At 46.5% G+C, this 17,056-nt stretch overlaps 2 protein-coding genes across 3 annotated transcripts; both read right to left on the reverse strand.

The window, feature by feature from the left end:
- Positions 1 to 26: 26 nt before the first annotated feature.
- On the reverse strand, positions 27 to 6,486 carry ube2z (ubiquitin-conjugating enzyme E2Z). Of its 2 annotated transcripts, XM_041231644.1 has the most exons (7): positions 5,793 to 6,486; positions 4,346 to 4,418; positions 3,654 to 3,841; positions 3,349 to 3,460; positions 2,924 to 3,036; positions 2,417 to 2,507; positions 27 to 1,629 (listed from the first exon to the last, which is right to left on the reverse strand). In XM_041231644.1, the coding sequence occupies exons 1-7, from the start codon at positions 6,308 to 6,310 to the stop codon at positions 1,453 to 1,455; spliced, it is 1,272 nt and encodes a 423-aa protein (XP_041087578.1). In that variant the 5' UTR covers positions 6,311 to 6,486; the 3' UTR covers positions 27 to 1,452. The 2 variants fall into 2 exon arrangements, with proteins under 2 accessions (XP_041087578.1, XP_041087579.1); XM_041231645.1 differs by lacking the exons at positions 2,417 to 2,507; positions 2,924 to 3,036.
- Positions 6,487 to 7,910: 1,424 nt separating this feature from the next.
- On the reverse strand, positions 7,911 to 11,444 carry atp5mc1 (ATP synthase membrane subunit c locus 1). The gene is made up of 5 exons (XM_041231318.1): positions 11,371 to 11,444; positions 9,570 to 9,617; positions 8,866 to 8,937; positions 8,447 to 8,634; positions 7,911 to 8,035 (listed from the first exon to the last, which is right to left on the reverse strand). The coding sequence occupies exons 2-5, from the start codon at positions 9,606 to 9,608 to the stop codon at positions 7,921 to 7,923; spliced, it is 414 nt and encodes a 137-aa protein (XP_041087252.1). The 5' UTR covers positions 9,609 to 9,617; positions 11,371 to 11,444; the 3' UTR covers positions 7,911 to 7,920.
- Between the last annotated feature and the right edge of the window lie 5,612 nt (positions 11,445 to 17,056).

The following is a 17,056-nucleotide window of genomic DNA, read 5'->3' on the forward strand; positions in this document are numbered from 1 at the left end:
GCTTGGGTTCAGAATTTTTTTTGTTGTTGTTTTGCAAAGAATTTTATTTAGTACTTAGCTGGTTTAGTATCAAAAGCGTGTGTTTTTTGGGAGGGGGGGAGGTTACATCTTTTATACCAGGGATGGGAATAAGACTCCTCTTGCAGAGCAGTTTCACCCAGTCCAGGTTTTACTATGAGCTTGATTAGCCACCGTGTGTCTCGGTAACAAGCTCACTGAAACACAGGCAAAAAAAATACATAATATACATGTTGGGTTGAAATTGGGTTTTTTTTTTTTTTTTTACTGAGTAATTTAAGCAGACAAATGTCTTTGTTGCTTAGTTTTAATTTTTTTCCAATTTAATTTTGAACATTATTATTATTATTATTATTATTATTAATAATAATAATTCAAAAGCATCTCTTTGCAATCACTGTTGCATGACTTAAACAACACGCTCTGGCAATTAGTATTCTCCAGACAAGATCAAAGCAGATTCAGAGAAACACTCAATATAAGATCAATAAAATACAGATGGACTGCAAACATCAGCAGGTCCATCTGAAGAAAGGGGATTTCTAGCAATTAATATGACATCTGGGGAACCCAGAAAACATAAATGATTAGTTTCATTCCTGGAATATGATACTGTCTTTGATGCAAGACTTATGGAACACATTATATATATACACATATACATACATATATATATATAAAATCACACATATATATTTTTGAACTTACATGTTGCATGAACAATTATTTTTTTGCATCAATTATAATTTTTTTACTCTAACAAAATCTACAACAATAACTCAACAAAATAAAAACAAAGCAGTGCCATTTGAAAAGGTCTCGCTTTTCTTCCCCTCGCTTCTGCAGAGCGGTTCTGTGTCCACGTCCTCCTTGTCGTCACCACGGCCACCACAAGGGGTCGTTTCGCACAAACTGTCAGTCTAATAAAGGAGCCACGTTCCTTGGAGCGCCGATCCCGCTTCAGAATCCAAACTCTCCTGCGACGCTTTGCATCGTCCCGTTCTGAATCCCAGATTCTTTAGCGCCGACATCTATAGTGCCGTATTCCACAAAGGTCAGAGAGAGACCGATAAGCAGAAACATCAGCGCCTTCCTCCAACTGCATTTCCAGCTGCTTCTGGAACTCTACAAAGCTCAGGGACTCCTTCCAGAACGTTCTCGTCCAGAATCCTCTAGAATACTCTAGAACGTCGGCAGCTTGATCCATTTAGGAACCCCAGGAAAAGGGGTGTGGGGATATTTAAATCTCCCATCTCTTTCTAGAACAGTTTTATTTTTTTTAATTATTATTTATATATTTATTGAAATCAACAAATTCCGTACTGAAGCTTAGATCCATCACTACAAAGGTCCCACTTCCAAAGAAAGGAAAATACTGTCTCCTACTGAAAAAAGGTTCGGAAAAGCTAGAACATGGCATCTCTTGCTCTCTCCCTAGGGCTTGGAGCTGCCCTGGCTGTCGGGGTCAGTCCCTGTTGAACTCGAGTCTGAGTCTGTGTCCACATCCTTCTCCTGACTCTGACACTTCTCCTTTAAGCGCTGCTGGATGGCTCGGAGACGGGACAGCAGGTTCTGGTAGTCAAAGTGCCCTCTCTTCTCACCGAAAGGATCCTTTAAATAGAAAGAAAGAAAAAAAAAAAGAATGTTTACAAAAAATAAAATAAAGTATTTTCAATACATATCTGTCTGGTCTACATGAGCAGAGATAAATGTATGAGTTTTGCTGCGTGCTCCGAGCGGGTCTGGTCAGCGCGGTGCCTAACTGCACCTGCGTGCTCCGAGCGGGTCTGGTCAGCGCGGTGCGTAACTGCACCTGCGTGCTCCGAGCGGGTCTGGTCAGCGCGGTGCGTAACTGCACCTGCGTGCTCCGAGGGGGTCTAGTCAGCGCGGTGCCTAACTGCACCTGCGTGCTCCGAGCGGGTCTGGTCAGCGCGGTGCGTAACTGCACCTGCGTGCTCCGAGCGGGTCTGGTCAGCGCGGTGCGTAACTGCACCTGCGTGCTCCGAGGGGGTCTGGTCAGCGCGGTGCCTAACTGCACCTGCGTGCTCCGAGCGGGTCTGGTCAGCGCGGTGCGTAACTGCACCTGCGTGCTCCGAGCGGGTCTGGTCAGCGCGGTGCGTAACTGCACCTGCGTGCTCCGAGCGGGTCTGGTCAGCGCGGTGCGTAACTGCACCTGCGTGCTCCGAGCGGGTCTGGTCAGCGCGGTGCCTAACTGCACCTGCGTGCTCCGAGCGGGTCTGGTCAGCGCGGTGCCTAACTGCACCTGCGTGCTCCGAGCGGGTCTGGTCAGCGCGGTGCCTAACTGCACCTGCGTGCTCCGAGCGGGTCTGGTCAGCGCGGTGCCTAACTGCACCTGCGTGCTCCGAGCGGGTCTGGTCAGCGCGGTGTGTAAGTGTACCTGCATGCTCTGCCCCTGCAGGTGAAGGCGCTCCTTGCACACTCCCTCATAGAAATCATAGTACTCCAGAAAGGACTTCTCCATCACGCTCCTGCAGCACAGAGAGACAGTCAGAGAAACACAGACACAGACGGAGAGAGAGTGAGAGACAGAGAGAGATATACAGGGATAGAGACAGAGACAGGGATAGAGAGACAGAGAGAGAGACAGACACCAGGGTGTTCACACTAGCTTACTGATAGTGTCAAGACAAAGACTCCTATTTGAACCAACGCTGCCCTTTTTTCAGCCAGTTCAAAATGAAAGGATATTAGAATATTTAAAATCTTATGGCACTGACAATCGGTTCATGCAGCTTGAATATAATTCTAAGGTAAACAAGACAAAGGTGTGGGCTGCATGCATGAAAGAGTCGACACGGTTTCTTAGAAGTTTTGCCTTGGAGTTCTGACTGAAGACACCTTAAAGGGGCATTGCTCTGAACCCTGGGGGCTGAGGGGGGCTCACCACAGGGCCTCGGGGCAGGGGCACTTCCCGTCCAGCATGTCGCTCACCGCCACCCTCATGGTCTCGTGGCGGATGCACTCGTTGTAGTTCTTGCTGTCGCCGGGGTGTCTCTCCTGCACGCGCACGCACACACACAGCAAAGGAGGAGGCGGTCAGGAAATTCACCAAGCTTCACAGTGACATGCTCTTGTCGGATTATTTATATTTTCCATGCAGCAGTGTGGGACTGTGGGGGTGTCTGTGGGGGGGGTGTGGCGCTGCGAGGGGCTGTGGAGCAGTGAGGGTCAATGGGGAGCTGTGGGGGGTGTGTGGAGGGTGTGTGGAGCTGTGGGGGGTGTGTGGAGGGTGTGTGGAGCTGTGGGGGGTGTGTGGAGGGTGTGTGGAGCTGTGGGGGGTGTGTGGAGCTGTGTTCTTGTCCCGGTTACCTGCTCGAAGCCGGGCTCGTTGTGGTACGGGTTCTCGGTCATCAGGGACTGGATGGAGATGAGCACCGAGGAGATGCTCTGAGCCGGGCTCCAAGCCGGGCCGGTCCACGTCCTACACAACACGGAATGAACAGTCAGGAACACAGAGCAACACTCCAGAACACATAGAACCAATGAACATGGAATAATGGAACACAGAAACACAGCAAACCACTCAGAAACACAGAAACACACAGGGCACCACAAAAGGGAACACTCATTTTAAATCGTGTCTCGGCTTTCGTTCACTGCAGCTCCCCTCTTACCCCAGGATGCTGAGGCAGACCTTGCCGTTGCGGTAGAAGTTGGGGTTGAATCGCACTGTGCTGTTGCCCGTGGTCATGAGCTTCACCCTGGGAGGGTGGATGGGGTAATCAGGGGGGCAGCGGAACAGGAAGAGGAAGAATCCGCCCTCGTAAGGGGTATCGAAGGGACCCGTGATCAGGGCATGGATCTGCAGAGAAATTCAAATCACCGACCGCAAAACTTTCATTATCCAAACGCTTCCATTAACCCAATGCCTGCGATATCCAAACGCTTCCATTAACCCAATGCCTGCGATATCCAAACACTTCCATTAACCCAATGCCTGCGATATCCAAACTCTTCCATTAACCAAATGCTTGCGATATCCAAACGCTTCCATTAACCCAATGCCTGCGATATCCAAACGCTTCCATTAACCCAATGCCTGCGATATCCAAACGCTTCCATTAACCCAATGCCTGCGATATCCAAACGCTTCCATTAACCCAATGCCTGCGATATCCAAACGCTTCCATTAACCCAATGCCTGCGATGTCCAAACACACCGGCTCAAGTGGAATTATAGCACTTATCTGTATACGACTTCCATTACAAGAGAATGCATTAATAATGATTGTACTTAATGATAACTCAAACTGTGACCCCCTTCTCACCCTGTCCCAGAGACACCCTGTCCCAGTACTCCGATTACCTTGGTCATGTCATGAGGGTCTGGAACCACAAACATGCCTGGTGGGGGCTCCTTGTAGATTGACATGATGTCCCTGCAGAGAGAAAGGAGACAAAGACAAGGTCTGCATCATCATCAGAGACACACAGGGCCTGGACTACAACTGTAGTATCATCATCATCCAGAGACACACAGGGACTGGACTACAACCAGAAACTGCAGCAGCAGCATCATCATCCAGAGACACATAGGGACTGGACTACAACTGTAACATCATCATCATCCAGAGACACACAGGGACTGGACTACAACTGTAGCATCATCATCATCCAGAGCCACACAGGAACTGGACTACAACCAAACTGCAGCAGCATCATCAACATCAAGAGACACACAGGGACTGGACTACAACCAGAAACTGCAGCAGCAGCATCATCATCAAGAGACACACACAGGGCCTGGACTACAACTGTAGCATCATCATCATCCAGAGCCACACAGGAACTGGACTACAACCAAACTGCAGCAGCATCACCATCATCCAGAGCCACACAGGGACTGGACTACAACCAGAAACTGCAGCAGCAGCATCATCATCAAGAGACACACACAGGGCCTGGACTACAACTGTAGCATCACCATCATCCAGAGACACACAGGGCCTGGACTACAACCAGAAACTGCATCATCATCATCATCATCATCCAGCTGTAATTAAAAGTTTGCATACCCCATGGAAATGTATAATTGAGAAATTTCTCGAAAAACAAAAAATGATAGGAAAAATCTTTTGCAGCAAAAGTTTTGCTTTTGTGGATGAGGGAATAAAGTTACAAGAGATAGATGTCTGCAATTATTTATTTCAGCTGTTTGGTTTGGAAAAAAAATGCCAATTCAACAGTATTCATACCCTGCCAAGGAAAATGAAACGGAAGAGCTAGCTGAGGCTCTGTTAGCTATAATAACCTTTGCTAAATAATTAGGATATCTGTCAATGAGCTGTTAGCACGATTCTCTGGTGATTTTTGACCAGTTCATTCAAATTGGGAGGACTTCTCTTGTGCACAGCCTTCTTCAACTCATACCAAAGATTCTCAACCGGGTTTAGATTGGGGCTTTGAGCGGGCTGTTCCAGAACCTTGATTTCATTCTTCTTCAACCTTTCTGAAGTAGATTTTGATGTGTCCAAGGTCTTCAGATAGCTCTAGTTTTTCCCTCATACTGACTCATTGGTAATGACAGCAATCATCCAATACCAAACCCTTTTATACTCTGGGAGTGCTCCCCCAGTACAATCCAGCATTTTCTAGACCTTTCTAGAATGAGGTTTCTGCATTATCCTATTGAAATTTCTAGCACCTGGCAGACAATCCTATCACAGCATCAAAGGGTGTGAATACTTCTGAATTAGCATTTTTGGATAACTTTGAAAAAAAAAAAAAAAAAACGATTAAAACGGTATATTTACCTTTTGATCCTCAGGATACACTGCTGCGACGCTTTCTCGCTGTCCCAGTCCGTGCTAATGGTCGGGTCCCAGAAGGTGGCGTGAAGCTGAGGAAGCACACCCGCTCCGGCCACTGCGCCGGCGATGGGGTGCAAACCACCGGCCGTGTTCGGCGCGTTAGACCCGGTGAGACCCAAACCGATGCCGGACGAGGGGGCGAGGATGGCAGTACCCACCGCCGTGCCAAGAATGCCAATCGCGGTACCGAAAGAGGGGGGAGCCTGCGGAACATCCCCAGCGGTACCGCTCACAACGGAACCAACACCGCTCATGACACCGAGCCCAGGCGCAGCGGCAGCGGAGGCCAGCAGACCCGGGCTGGCCGCCGCAGAGTCACCGGTACCCAGGGCCAGTGAATCCTCGAAGCTCGGCACCAACTGGGTTTCCGCGGGACCGCTGCCTGTGACCCCGATTCCCGCAGCGGTAGCAGGACCGGCTGTAAGCTGTTCAGACGCTTCTTCTCCTGCACTTTCTGCCATTATTATTATTATTATTATTATTATTAGTATTTTCTGCAGTCTTTCTCTCCGGGGGAGGTCGGAAGAAGAGGAGTTGCAGCTCTATGACACACAGCGGACAGTTTCTCTTCTGGGCTAATAATAATAATAATAATAATAATAATAATATATTATTTTTTAGTATTGTGCGCAGATACGGAAGACAGAAGCTGGCTGTTGATAACGGAGCTGTGGAAACTCGTCGCCCTTTCACCCTCGGAGTCACTTCCTCCTGTCGTAAGAGACTGAAGTGCGTGCCACACTGCCACCGTGTGGGCACAGGCGGTACTTCAGCCACACTAATTATTTACCGTATTTACATGTCTTTATATATTGAATTATTTGTTTATTTAAATGTATTGTATTTCATTAATTAAAAAAAAGCGATTTCTGTAGACACTGTGCTAAAAAGCAGCTTTCATATGAATTAGAGCGCATGATTTTGATATACGCGCCAGTCCACTTCGGGTTTTTTCAGACCATGCCAAACCAGGACCTTGCCCGTGCTACATAATTAATGAATTAATTGAACCCCTAAGCTCTTAAATATTCGCATACCTGGTTGGTAGAAGGCTCCTGACAGCACAGTTCAATGGTTCAGTTCCGTTGACTCTAAGTGTGTTGCAGGAAGCGCTCAAACCTGGTTCAATAGAAACAGGGAACCCTAAGCAAGACTCATCCTTCAAATTAAAACTGAGCTGTTTTATGCAACCAGCCCAAACCTACAAGGGTAGCTATCACTCTTTCTACTTAGGGTATGGGACAGAAACCAAGAAAAACTACCAACCAGCACATCTTACATCGTGGTGCCTGTTCTTGTGTTGTATCATACAGTGCTTGCCACCCCTTCAATGTATTATGTAACCCACCCCCCTGTCTGACTCTCCCATAGCATTCCCTTCCCTCCCCCTTCTATATTTCTTTCAGTCACTGCACTGTGTAATCAATAATCCCCCCCCCCAATCAATTCCTAAAACCCCCTAGAGTTCATACAATCTAACAATTTATAAAATAAATAAAACTGTGAACAAAGGAAAATATATTGCATCAGACCCCTCCACTTTAAAACACAGCATGAGTAGTCCAACTCAACTGGGGAAACACTACAGCAAGTTAAGGGTATTTTTATATTAGTAAAATATAATTATTTTTTTTCTTCATAGTGTTGTTGCAACTTTAGCAGCAAAGAGAATGAATGAGTCTGAAACACACCAAGTCTAATTAACTACTAACTTCAGCAACACTACATAGACACTGTTCAGGAGACTTGAGGCTAATGATTGTTTGCCTCTATGCAGTCTGTGTTTCATGTGAGTGCAGGACTTCAACTCTGCCCACCTAGACAACAAAAACACCAGTCTGGGTTACACCCTATTTTTTTTTTTTTTTTATTTAGACTTTTGCCTAAAAAAAAAAAGTTGCAAGATCGTATTACATAAAACATTAAAAAAAAAAAAAGTTTAAAAACAAACAAGTGGAATGGCGATGCCACCGTCTCAATCTGCATGTCGGGGTTTCGAATACCACCAGGGGGCAGGGCCCTCGGGGGCCATAACCTCCCCCTGGACCCTTCCAAGGGTGAGGGGAGGAGTTTACATAGCAAACAGGATGAGGAACGCAACCATCAAACAGAAGAGACCCATCGCTTCAGACAAGGCAAAGCCCAGGATAGCATAGGAGAACAGCTGCTGCTTCAGAGAAGGGTTCCTGTAGGAAAACAGAAAGCACACTAGTCAGTCCGTGGAAAGGTTCATAGTTAATCCAGTCGGCCTTAACGCTGGTACACTACTAGGTGGCGGGGGGAGGGGGTTCATAGGGCAGAAGGTGAAACACTGTAGCCAATTGTTAAACGAGTGTTCAATCTGCCAGTTACTTTTCTTCAGCATGCATTTCTAGAGAGTATCCCGATTCCCCTCGGATACCGAGAGGGTTGCGGTTTCCAAATTCCCTTTACTCCTTTTATAAACCCCAAGAGCTTGAACAGAGAACCACGGCACTGGAAACAGCACCCAGTTCAATCTGAGATGCAGATCTGATCCAGGCTGTTAAAGCCACACAGGGAGTCAGTCCAGCAGGGAGACAGCCTGGCTCACGCAGGTACATTCCCGTGGGGCTCACCTGGCATATCCGATGATCAGGCTCCCGAACACTGTCCCAATGCCGGCTCCTGATCCGGCCACGCCCACGGTGGCGGCTCCAGCGCCGATGAACTTGGCGGCCGTGTCGATGTCCCGGGAGACTGCGCTGGTCTGGAACCCCCGGCTCAAAACCTGGAGGGCAGCAGCATTGCTGTGCAGCACCAGGGACTGGAGGGAGGGGGAGGGGGGAGACCAGGAGCATAAGCACACAGCCGCATCAATCCCACTGTCCTCATGCAAGAAAGGCTACTTTCATAAATTTACCATTATATATATTTTTAAACTGGCATCTACCTTATTTTAAAATTACTAAAAGCAGGAAAAGTTGCCACTTAATTCACAAAGCAATGTCTCTTAATTGCACCTGCAATCGTCCTGCAGTCAGGGAAGGGGTCTCACCTGTTCAGTCTTGGCTTCCGGTCGGCTGAACACAGACATTGGCCTTGCCAGCACCCTGGAGCCACTGCGAAGCTGAAACGAGACAGATTTTAGCGTCCAGGTAACAGCATGTACGTTATTATCCAACAGACAGTTTGCATCTAGGGATGCAAGGATTCATCCTGTATCAACGAACTGTGATGCTGTCTTTACACAGTGCACCAGATCTGAAGTACAGGCAATTTGCATCACAAGATCACAGGCACAACAACCCTGCTTCTCGTAGATCACCAAGGAGTCCCAAATGAAGCGTGTTTCTTAGTTGGTGTGGACAGGACTATTACAATGGCAATCTGATCTTGCTGTGCATCACAGAACTAGCCAGTCAGGGCAACCTCATGCACAGTGACCTGCAGATCGCCATTCGTTACAACTCTCCCAGAGGCTTGCTCTATTTTAATTCAGTCTAAGAGCCACTGTGTGTGATGAGCTGATTGGAGCGGCTTTAACACAAGAGATTAGAAGCGTTTCTCTCACCAGGGCAGTCCGTCAGTTGTTCAGACTGCTGTGGCTCCAATGCAACCAGTGCATTGCACAGCTGGTACAGCCTGGTCACGTTCCCCACAGGGAAAATTTAACTAGTTAAAACTGTCCATCAAATAAAGGAACTCTTGAGACTCCCTGGATCAAAAGGATTAGAGAAATGCATTTTACAAAAAACTTACCACAGCCGGAGAGGTGACGAATTTAGCACAAGCGTACATTGCGGCGGTCTAAAAAAAAAAATAGAAAAAAAAAGTAGTTCAATATACATTCTTGCAGTCATACAGTAAGTGTGCACTGCATGCATGCCTTCTGTAGAGTGTGAAATCAGACAGCGAGAGTTAACAGCTACCTCAGACAACAGCTCCTGTCATGTATAACAAGAAAATAAACGTAGGGCAGCCAGCCCACCTAAGTCAGTCTGGGTCCCAGCAGCTGATGGGTTAAGGTCCAGTCTCCAAAGGAGCGATTCACCCTAATCTTGACTAGGCAGCTCATTCCCCATCCCTCACCACTGTCTGAAGTGGGAAGTCCTGCCCTCTGTTCTAAGTATACACACACTAGACCTGCATGCAAGCAACATCCTTAGAGGTCACAGCAAAAAGGTACAGCAAGGACTGTGCCGCAGAAAGAAATAATCCTGCGTGTTGCAGGCTACCATAAAGGCGGTGGTCTAGCCCAAAGCGGATGCAACACGCACTTGGCGGTCATCTGAAGATGCCCTGCAGCGATAGATCAAGGGTAATACTCAACGGGCCTTCTTAACAAGCAAGTGCCCTTTAAACGACATTTAACGCGTCCAGGAGAAAACTGTTTGCACGGAATTAAACCGCGTTCTGGAAGCGTTGCTTTATTTAAAAGATTCGACTGCTTGAGCAAGCTTGGTAAGGCAGCGCTGTGAGGGTGCAGTGCAACCTTCACTTGCATGGGCACACCAAGGTCCGGCATGCATTCGCTTTTACAGCGTAGCGCCAACCACAGCATAATGCTAGAGCAGAAATACACACCAATTAAATATAGGATGGACAGTTTGATAGCAAAGTTTGCACTTTAACACGCAACAGCTGCATAATTTATTTCACGCTCGTTTGCAAATTAGTGCAAAAGCAATTAATTTTAACCACCGTTCCCATGTCATATACACGCACGAGTATTGCAGGATGTGCAGCGAGGCTGTTACAAGCTGCGCTCCCAGACAGTTCATTAATACACGTGTCAGCAGCTCTGCAGGGCAGAGGTCAGTCTGAACACCGGTTCTGTCACTGTCGCACACGCTAGACCAGTGCCCGCTAACGCAAACGGCAAAGTCACGTTTAGTTTAAAATGTGCTTCGAGGTTTTTAAAGCAGGGTATTAACACGTACAACTCCTCCCCAGTGAAGGTCACGGATCATCTACGGCTCGTCCTCGCAAGACAGACGCAAAATTCGCATTTAATGTGAAAACAGCGAGCAGCGTAACACGGGTTAGCCACGGATTCGTGGATATAATGCGGTTTAATAAAGATGAATTCCTGCCACATCAGGTGGTAATAAAGCGAGAGAGGAGAAGAAAGAGGAGAGAAAGAAGACAGGAGAAGCGAGAGAAGGAGAAGAGAGAGAAAGAGCAGGCATAAAGCCTACAGCCAGGGCCGAAGCAGATCTTTTGCTAATCACAGTAAGATTGTTACAGACTATCGCAATAAAAAAAGAGAAGCGACCCCGCGAACAATATTTTTTTACAACAAACCGAAGACGCAGCGCAATGCAAGCCGGTCCACAGGTCCCAATTCACCGAAGAGGTCACCGCCTTGCACACAGTGACAGACCAGCACAGCAGCGCCACACATACGAGGCCCGTCCGGCAAAAAGCAAATGAATCACTAGAAAATGACACCTAGCTAGCCAAAAACGATGCCACACGCGTTTAATAAAATCGCAATGAAAACAGGCACACCCAATTCAAAACGCCCGCGGAGCCGCTTGAGAAGCAGTGAAATAATTACCAGTTTCTTAATGAATGGACTCTGCAAGATGCACGCTCTGCCGCTCCGCTGCAAGCAATGAGAGACGCGCGCCGTCACCTTGCTATTTATAGCATCCCCCGCGCCGTCCTCAATTCCTATTGGCTGCGCGAACAACCCCTCGGCGTACCATTGGTTCTCTTGTAACGAATCAAAGACTCTCGCAGACGACCGAGGCGCCAATCCGCGGCAGATCCCCCGATGGCGCGTTCTGATTGGTCCGCTGGGTTTCGATTGGTTGGGGTTGCCCGCATGCAGGTAGGCTCCAGGTCGCTGCTCATTGGCTCCTGATTACTTCAACCTCTCCGAACGTATCTTGGTGTCCTCTGCCGGGATTGGACAGTCAGAGAGGTCGGCTGCGCAGGAAGTCCCGCCCACTACAGAGAGGGTGCAAAACTGAAGGCTGTTGCAAAAGTGTTGTTACCGCCGGCCTGTGGCGAGGAGGTGTAAATAATAAATACCAGTGTTGAAGCCCTCATAGTTTGCTTTACACAGATTGCAAATATATGCATGGATTTTTAAAATTGTTTATTTTTACGTTGTTAGCTTTTTCTAGCTTTGCTTATACAAGTAAGCTATACAAATATAAAACATAACAATTGTATGTGTGTGTGTGTGTGTGTGTGTGTATGTGAGCGTTGACATAGTAGTGTGGACTTACCTAAAATTTTCAGTAGCAAATTTTTGTTTAAAAATTTCTAAAGACGTTCCTCCCAGGGTACGAAAACAGTCGCAGTCATCCAGTACGAATTGGTAGCAGACATCTCTGTTCTTTACAATGCCTGTGCTTTACCAGACCTCTCTGTGCTTTACCTGCTTCCCTATTTACCCCTCTGTGCTTTGCTTCCCTGTGCTTTACCAGACCTCTCTGTGCTTTACAATGCTTCCCTATGCTTTACAATGCTTCCCTACAGACCTCTCTGTGCTTTACAACCTCTCTGTGCTTCCCCTACCGATACCTCTCTGTGCTTTACCAGACCTCTCAATGTGCTTTACCAGACCTCTCTGTGCTTTACAATGCTTCCCTGTGCTGTCACTGTGCTGTATTACACTTTGCTGTGCTTTCACTGTGGAAACGTTGATAAGGGGGTCAATGGCAGACCTTGGTTGATATACTCCTGAACTTTCACCCATTCTTTCTCACCGTTTCCATTTGCTTTTTTTCTTTCTTAAAAGGTTATATTTTCAAAACTTTTTGTAGAGTGGAACTAATAGAATAAATAAATCACATCTTGTGCATTTCTACTTAAAACACCAGCCCATAAGCGAGCAAACACACAACACAAACGCAAGTTGATATACCAAAAAAAACCCAACAAAAAAAAAAAACATACAATAAATAAATCAAAGCAGATTTGTACTGAGCTGCATTGCATTCCTGTTTGCTCTGGGAAATGTGCAGGCAGCAGAAAGACAGCTTCCTCTAACTGAACTTCATTGAGACCTGGCAAGCCATGAACCCCCAAGTATATCCCTTTCATTGTCTCAGTCACTAGGGCTCTTGTCGGATTAAGGGGGGTGTAAATCAATAACAAATTCAGTATTTCTTCACTAGAAGGCTGTCACTGTGATTTTTCACATGCTGCATTTGTGTAGTACCTACATATGCACGGGAGGGATTCAAAAGACAGTCCTATATGCTCTCCAGTTACAAAGTTACACACAGCATACCTCTAGCACGCCAGCTCTGCCGGGGATGTCTGGTTTGTGTCCCGGCTTTAGTGGTGCTCTTGGGAGTTCAGTCAGTCTGGCAGAGACAGCCAGGCTCCGCGGCTTGCAGCCAGGGAGACGTGTGATGTGAAGAGGCGCACATGTTGAGAGGCGCTCGGGAAAGTTTCAGTGCTGTCAGGGTACATTTCGGACTGCGTCTTTTCAAAGTAGCAGTTGTGTGTTTTATTTTATTTTATGAGGCAGCCTTGACATGCAATAAGAAAAAGTCGCAGTAAATCTAGCTGTTCGGGTCGTTTGGCTCAGGGGACTGTTTTGGGGAATATTAACTCTGTGTTATTAGCTACTGGAGTCGTGCAAAAGAAATCGTGTGCATTAGGTAATGCATACTTCATTATTATTATTATTATTATTATTATTATGATGATGATGATGATTGTGATGCAATAACTGCCAACAGAAGCATCTGTCTTGCATCTTTATTACTGACAATCCGCGAGAAGAGTAACAAACGGACCCAGGGATGCCATTTGAAGTGGAAGAAGTGTGTTCAACATATGTTATGTTTTCTCCCCCAATTCTGGGACAGACCCATCAACCATAGCCACTCTTAACACGTCTTTTGCCCCTACAAAGCGGGTGTTCATTTACAGCAGACAGAAAGACAGTTGAAACGCGACAGGCAGAGCCGGAGATGAGCACGGCTCGGCTTCTTATCTTCAATGGCCTGTCTGCAGATGCACTTAGCAGTATCTTCCATTCCTCGGCAGAGTTTATTAAGAAACGCGATCGGCCTTGTTTGAAGTTTACAGCCGTGCTTATAAATAACGATACTTAAAAAAAAAAAAAAGTAACCGAGGTGATTCTTTTTCTCACCACCAGGGGGCAGTCGGGCACAATTTATTTTCCTTGCTTTTTTTGGTCAGTTGAAGGGATGGGTGATGCACAGCAGCTTCGCCCATTCCAGGTTTTACTAGGAGCTTGATCAGCCACAGTGTGTACAGGTAACAAGCTCAGGCTTGTCTGATTAAACTCGCAGTGAAATCAGGAAAGGATCAAAGTGCTTTGCAATGGGAGTCTTATTCCCATCCATGCAGTTTTGTAAACTTTAGCTATAAGGGTGGCCTCTGGCATCAAACAGTGCCAGTCGCTGTGTTGGCTACAGAAAACCATCACAATTATTCACCACAAACGCTTTTTTCCGCTCTGAATGCTGCCAATGGCAAGCTGTCACAGTTACTTATGTATTCAAATTGCAAGTCTGTATTATAAGGGCAGCGGCACAAGTACCCACTCAAGTAACCAAAGCAAAGGAAAGAAAAGGACACAAACTCCACCATTAGATCCGTCTCTCACTCAACTCTGTCCTTTATTCAGTTTCGTTATACAGATTTACAAGAAATAACAATAATTATTAAACATCACTCAGACTATATATTGCATTATAAACGTCCCTCCACACTGTGTAACTACAGCTCCTGTTGGGTGTTGAAAGGGACCTGTTGTTTTCTCTTCCTCTTGGTTTTGAAAACATTTCCCTACAGCAACCTCAGGCTAGGTCTCTTGGAACCAGGTTTCAAGCTGCTGGTCCTGAAAGTGGCTTTGTGTTCCCTCAGGTTTAGACAGTGATCTTCCTAATTCTCCTAGTGCTCATTAACACACTGTCCCTCTCCCTGGATCACTGAATCATTACCAATGGTTATACTCACTGCAGTGCAATGCTTCCCAAATGCCTGGGCAATTTCTATTGTGTTGTACAACACAAACAGCGTCCAGCCAACAGAAACGTATACCTTTCTGAATACCGCAACTTGTGTATTTAACTTTAAATCAAGAGTATATGCCGGTTATAGCAGCAGGGCTTAATACAGAGCCCTGTTCACAACAGCGTTTTCAAACCACTTCAAAAGGTTAAACAGTGATTAGGATTAAATAAATACGAGCAATCCTCTTTTAAAAATAGACGGAAGCAGGTTTTGCTTGATGTTTAAATTCATTTAAGAGTCCTTAAAAGTAAATCTCTGGCCCTTTTTCTTAACCTGTTAAAAGGAGATTATAAATATATATATATATATATAATATATATATATATATATATATATATATATATATATATATATATAAGTTATATATAATGGATCCTACTTTGAATAATTTTGAATAAGCTTGCCATTCATTTAAACCCCTTGCACTTAAAAGTGCTTCACGCTGACTCGCAATTTATAACAAGCATGGCAAAGGGAGGTTGCGATGCTGCTGTGCGCCGTGGAGCTGGCATCAGTAGTCGTGCCCGTAGACGTGGCTCTCAAACTCCTCCTGGGTGAAGTACTTAAACAAGTCCCCACAGAAGGGGCAGATGCGTTTGTGGCTGTCCACGTGCTGTGCCAGCTCGTCGTCAGTGATTCCAGGAAACTGCACCCTGCAGACCGGGCAGTCCTTCAACGAGCCCTGCACCCACAGTGAGACAGAAAAAGGGGCGCAGAGAGAGAGCGCGAGAGAGAGCGAGAGAGAGAGAGAAAAAGAGAGAGAGAGGGAGAGAGAGAGCGAGAGGGGGAGAGAGAGGAGAGAATAAGCGAGAGAGAGTCTTAGCCTTATTATAGCCTATCCTTGACAAATTATCTTAACCCTTTAATGCACGAATTAAAAAAAAAAAAAAACTATATATATATTATATATAGGGGCACACGGAAGATGTAAATGCGTGCCAGCCTCCTATGAGCTGGGTGCCATATATTCCATTCATGAAAGGGTTAATAATAATTACCTCTAGCAGTGCTTTTAAACTTAGATCTGCTGCAAGTGTTTCAGTTCCTAGGGTTCGTTCAGGAATTCGGAATGAAGGCATTTCATTCCAAATTCCTGAGATGTGCTGAAGAAAGCAAGACTGCCCAGTGATGATAAACGAATCGTGTCATACATACCTGTGTGACAGAGGCGAGCTCACCTAATAGGAAAAAAAAAAAAAAAAAAAAAGAAAATGTGTGATTGGCAACGGGGCTTGAATCCTGCACTCTGATTGGCGGACAGGCTGTAGAGTTCCACGCCTGTGTAGTGGGTTTGTTAGATTCCAATCTGGCACTAGCTCTGATGCTGCACCCGGTCCTCACCTGGGTCAGGTGTATTACTGAAACGACCAGGCAAGTGCCAGGAGCTTCAGTCAACGGACTCACTGATCACAGTACGAGTAATGCATCGAGTCTGCAGGTTTGCCAATAGGAGCCTTTCACGCAGCTAGAAGGCAGGAACCATTTATTTAACAGCACTCCTGGTTCCTGATCACTTATCATAAGACTGAGTACCAGGCTCGTGTCTGTGTATCACACCCTGAAGCACAGACACATTATAATGATCACCAAACAGATCAGACCTAGACTGACAGAGTCTTTGACTTTTCTTTCTTTATTGTCGCTAGTGACTCTAGTTTACCAGGTTTGTAAAATAACCCTTGGTAGGAAGGTAGCAGGCAGCAGAGTGAAGTAGGCAAGTGTTTTTGTAACAAAGTCACTGACAGAGAGTCGAGGGGAGAGGAGGAGAGCCCTCACCTGTGGCGTTGACGAAGGGGTAGAGCAGGGAGGGGGTGTGAGGTGAGACGGAGGGGACGGGGGGCAGGGAGTAGGGGTTAGGGTGCTGCAGCAGGACTGTGTGCGTGTCGGGCAGGCTGGATAGAGGAGAATGCTGCAGCGTCTGCCTACGCATCTCCACCTGGAGCACCTGAGAGAGAGGGAGAGATTCAGAGGAGATCAATATTTCACATATAAAGTCATTGATAAACTAAAAAAGACAAATTGTGCTCTGGGAGGATTGTCCTATGGAGACGCTGTGGCACGCTTGTCTAACGGAGACGCTGTGGCACGGTTGTCTAACGGAGACGCTGTGGCACGCTTGTCTAACGGAGACGCTGTGGCACGCTTGTCTTACGGAGACGCTGTGGCACGCTTGTGTAGCTCCTCACCTGGTTGACCTGTCTCAGGTCCTCGATTTCCAGCTGCTGAATTTGACA

This window comes from Polyodon spathula, chromosome 28 (genome assembly GCF_017654505.1).
Source record: "Polyodon spathula isolate WHYD16114869_AA chromosome 28, ASM1765450v1, whole genome shotgun sequence".
NCBI classification, from domain to species: domain Eukaryota; kingdom Metazoa; phylum Chordata; class Actinopteri; order Acipenseriformes; family Polyodontidae; genus Polyodon; species Polyodon spathula.

Coding starts and splice junctions, on each gene's coding strand:
- ube2z (XM_041231644.1), bottom strand. CDS start 6,310: ATGGCAGAAAGTGCAGGAGAAGAAGCGTCTGAACAGCTTACAGCCGGT. Junction 4,419..5,792: donor TGTATCCTGAGGATCAAAAG/GTAAATATACCG, acceptor TTCTCTCTGCAG/GGACATCATGTCAATCTACA. Junction 3,037..3,348: donor ACGAGCCCGGCTTCGAGCAG/GTAACCGGGACA, acceptor GTGCGCGTGCAG/GAGAGACACCCCGGCGACAG.
- atp5mc1 (XM_041231318.1), bottom strand. CDS start 9,608: ATGTACGCTTGTGCTAAATTCGTCACCTCTCCGGCTGTG. Junction 8,938..9,569: donor TCGTCACCTCTCCGGCTGTG/GTAAGTTTTTTG, acceptor GTCTCGTTTCAG/CTTCGCAGTGGCTCCAGGGT. Junction 8,635..8,865: donor CGGAAGCCAAGACTGAACAG/GTGAGACCCCTT, acceptor CCCTCCCTCCAG/TCCCTGGTGCTGCACAGCAA.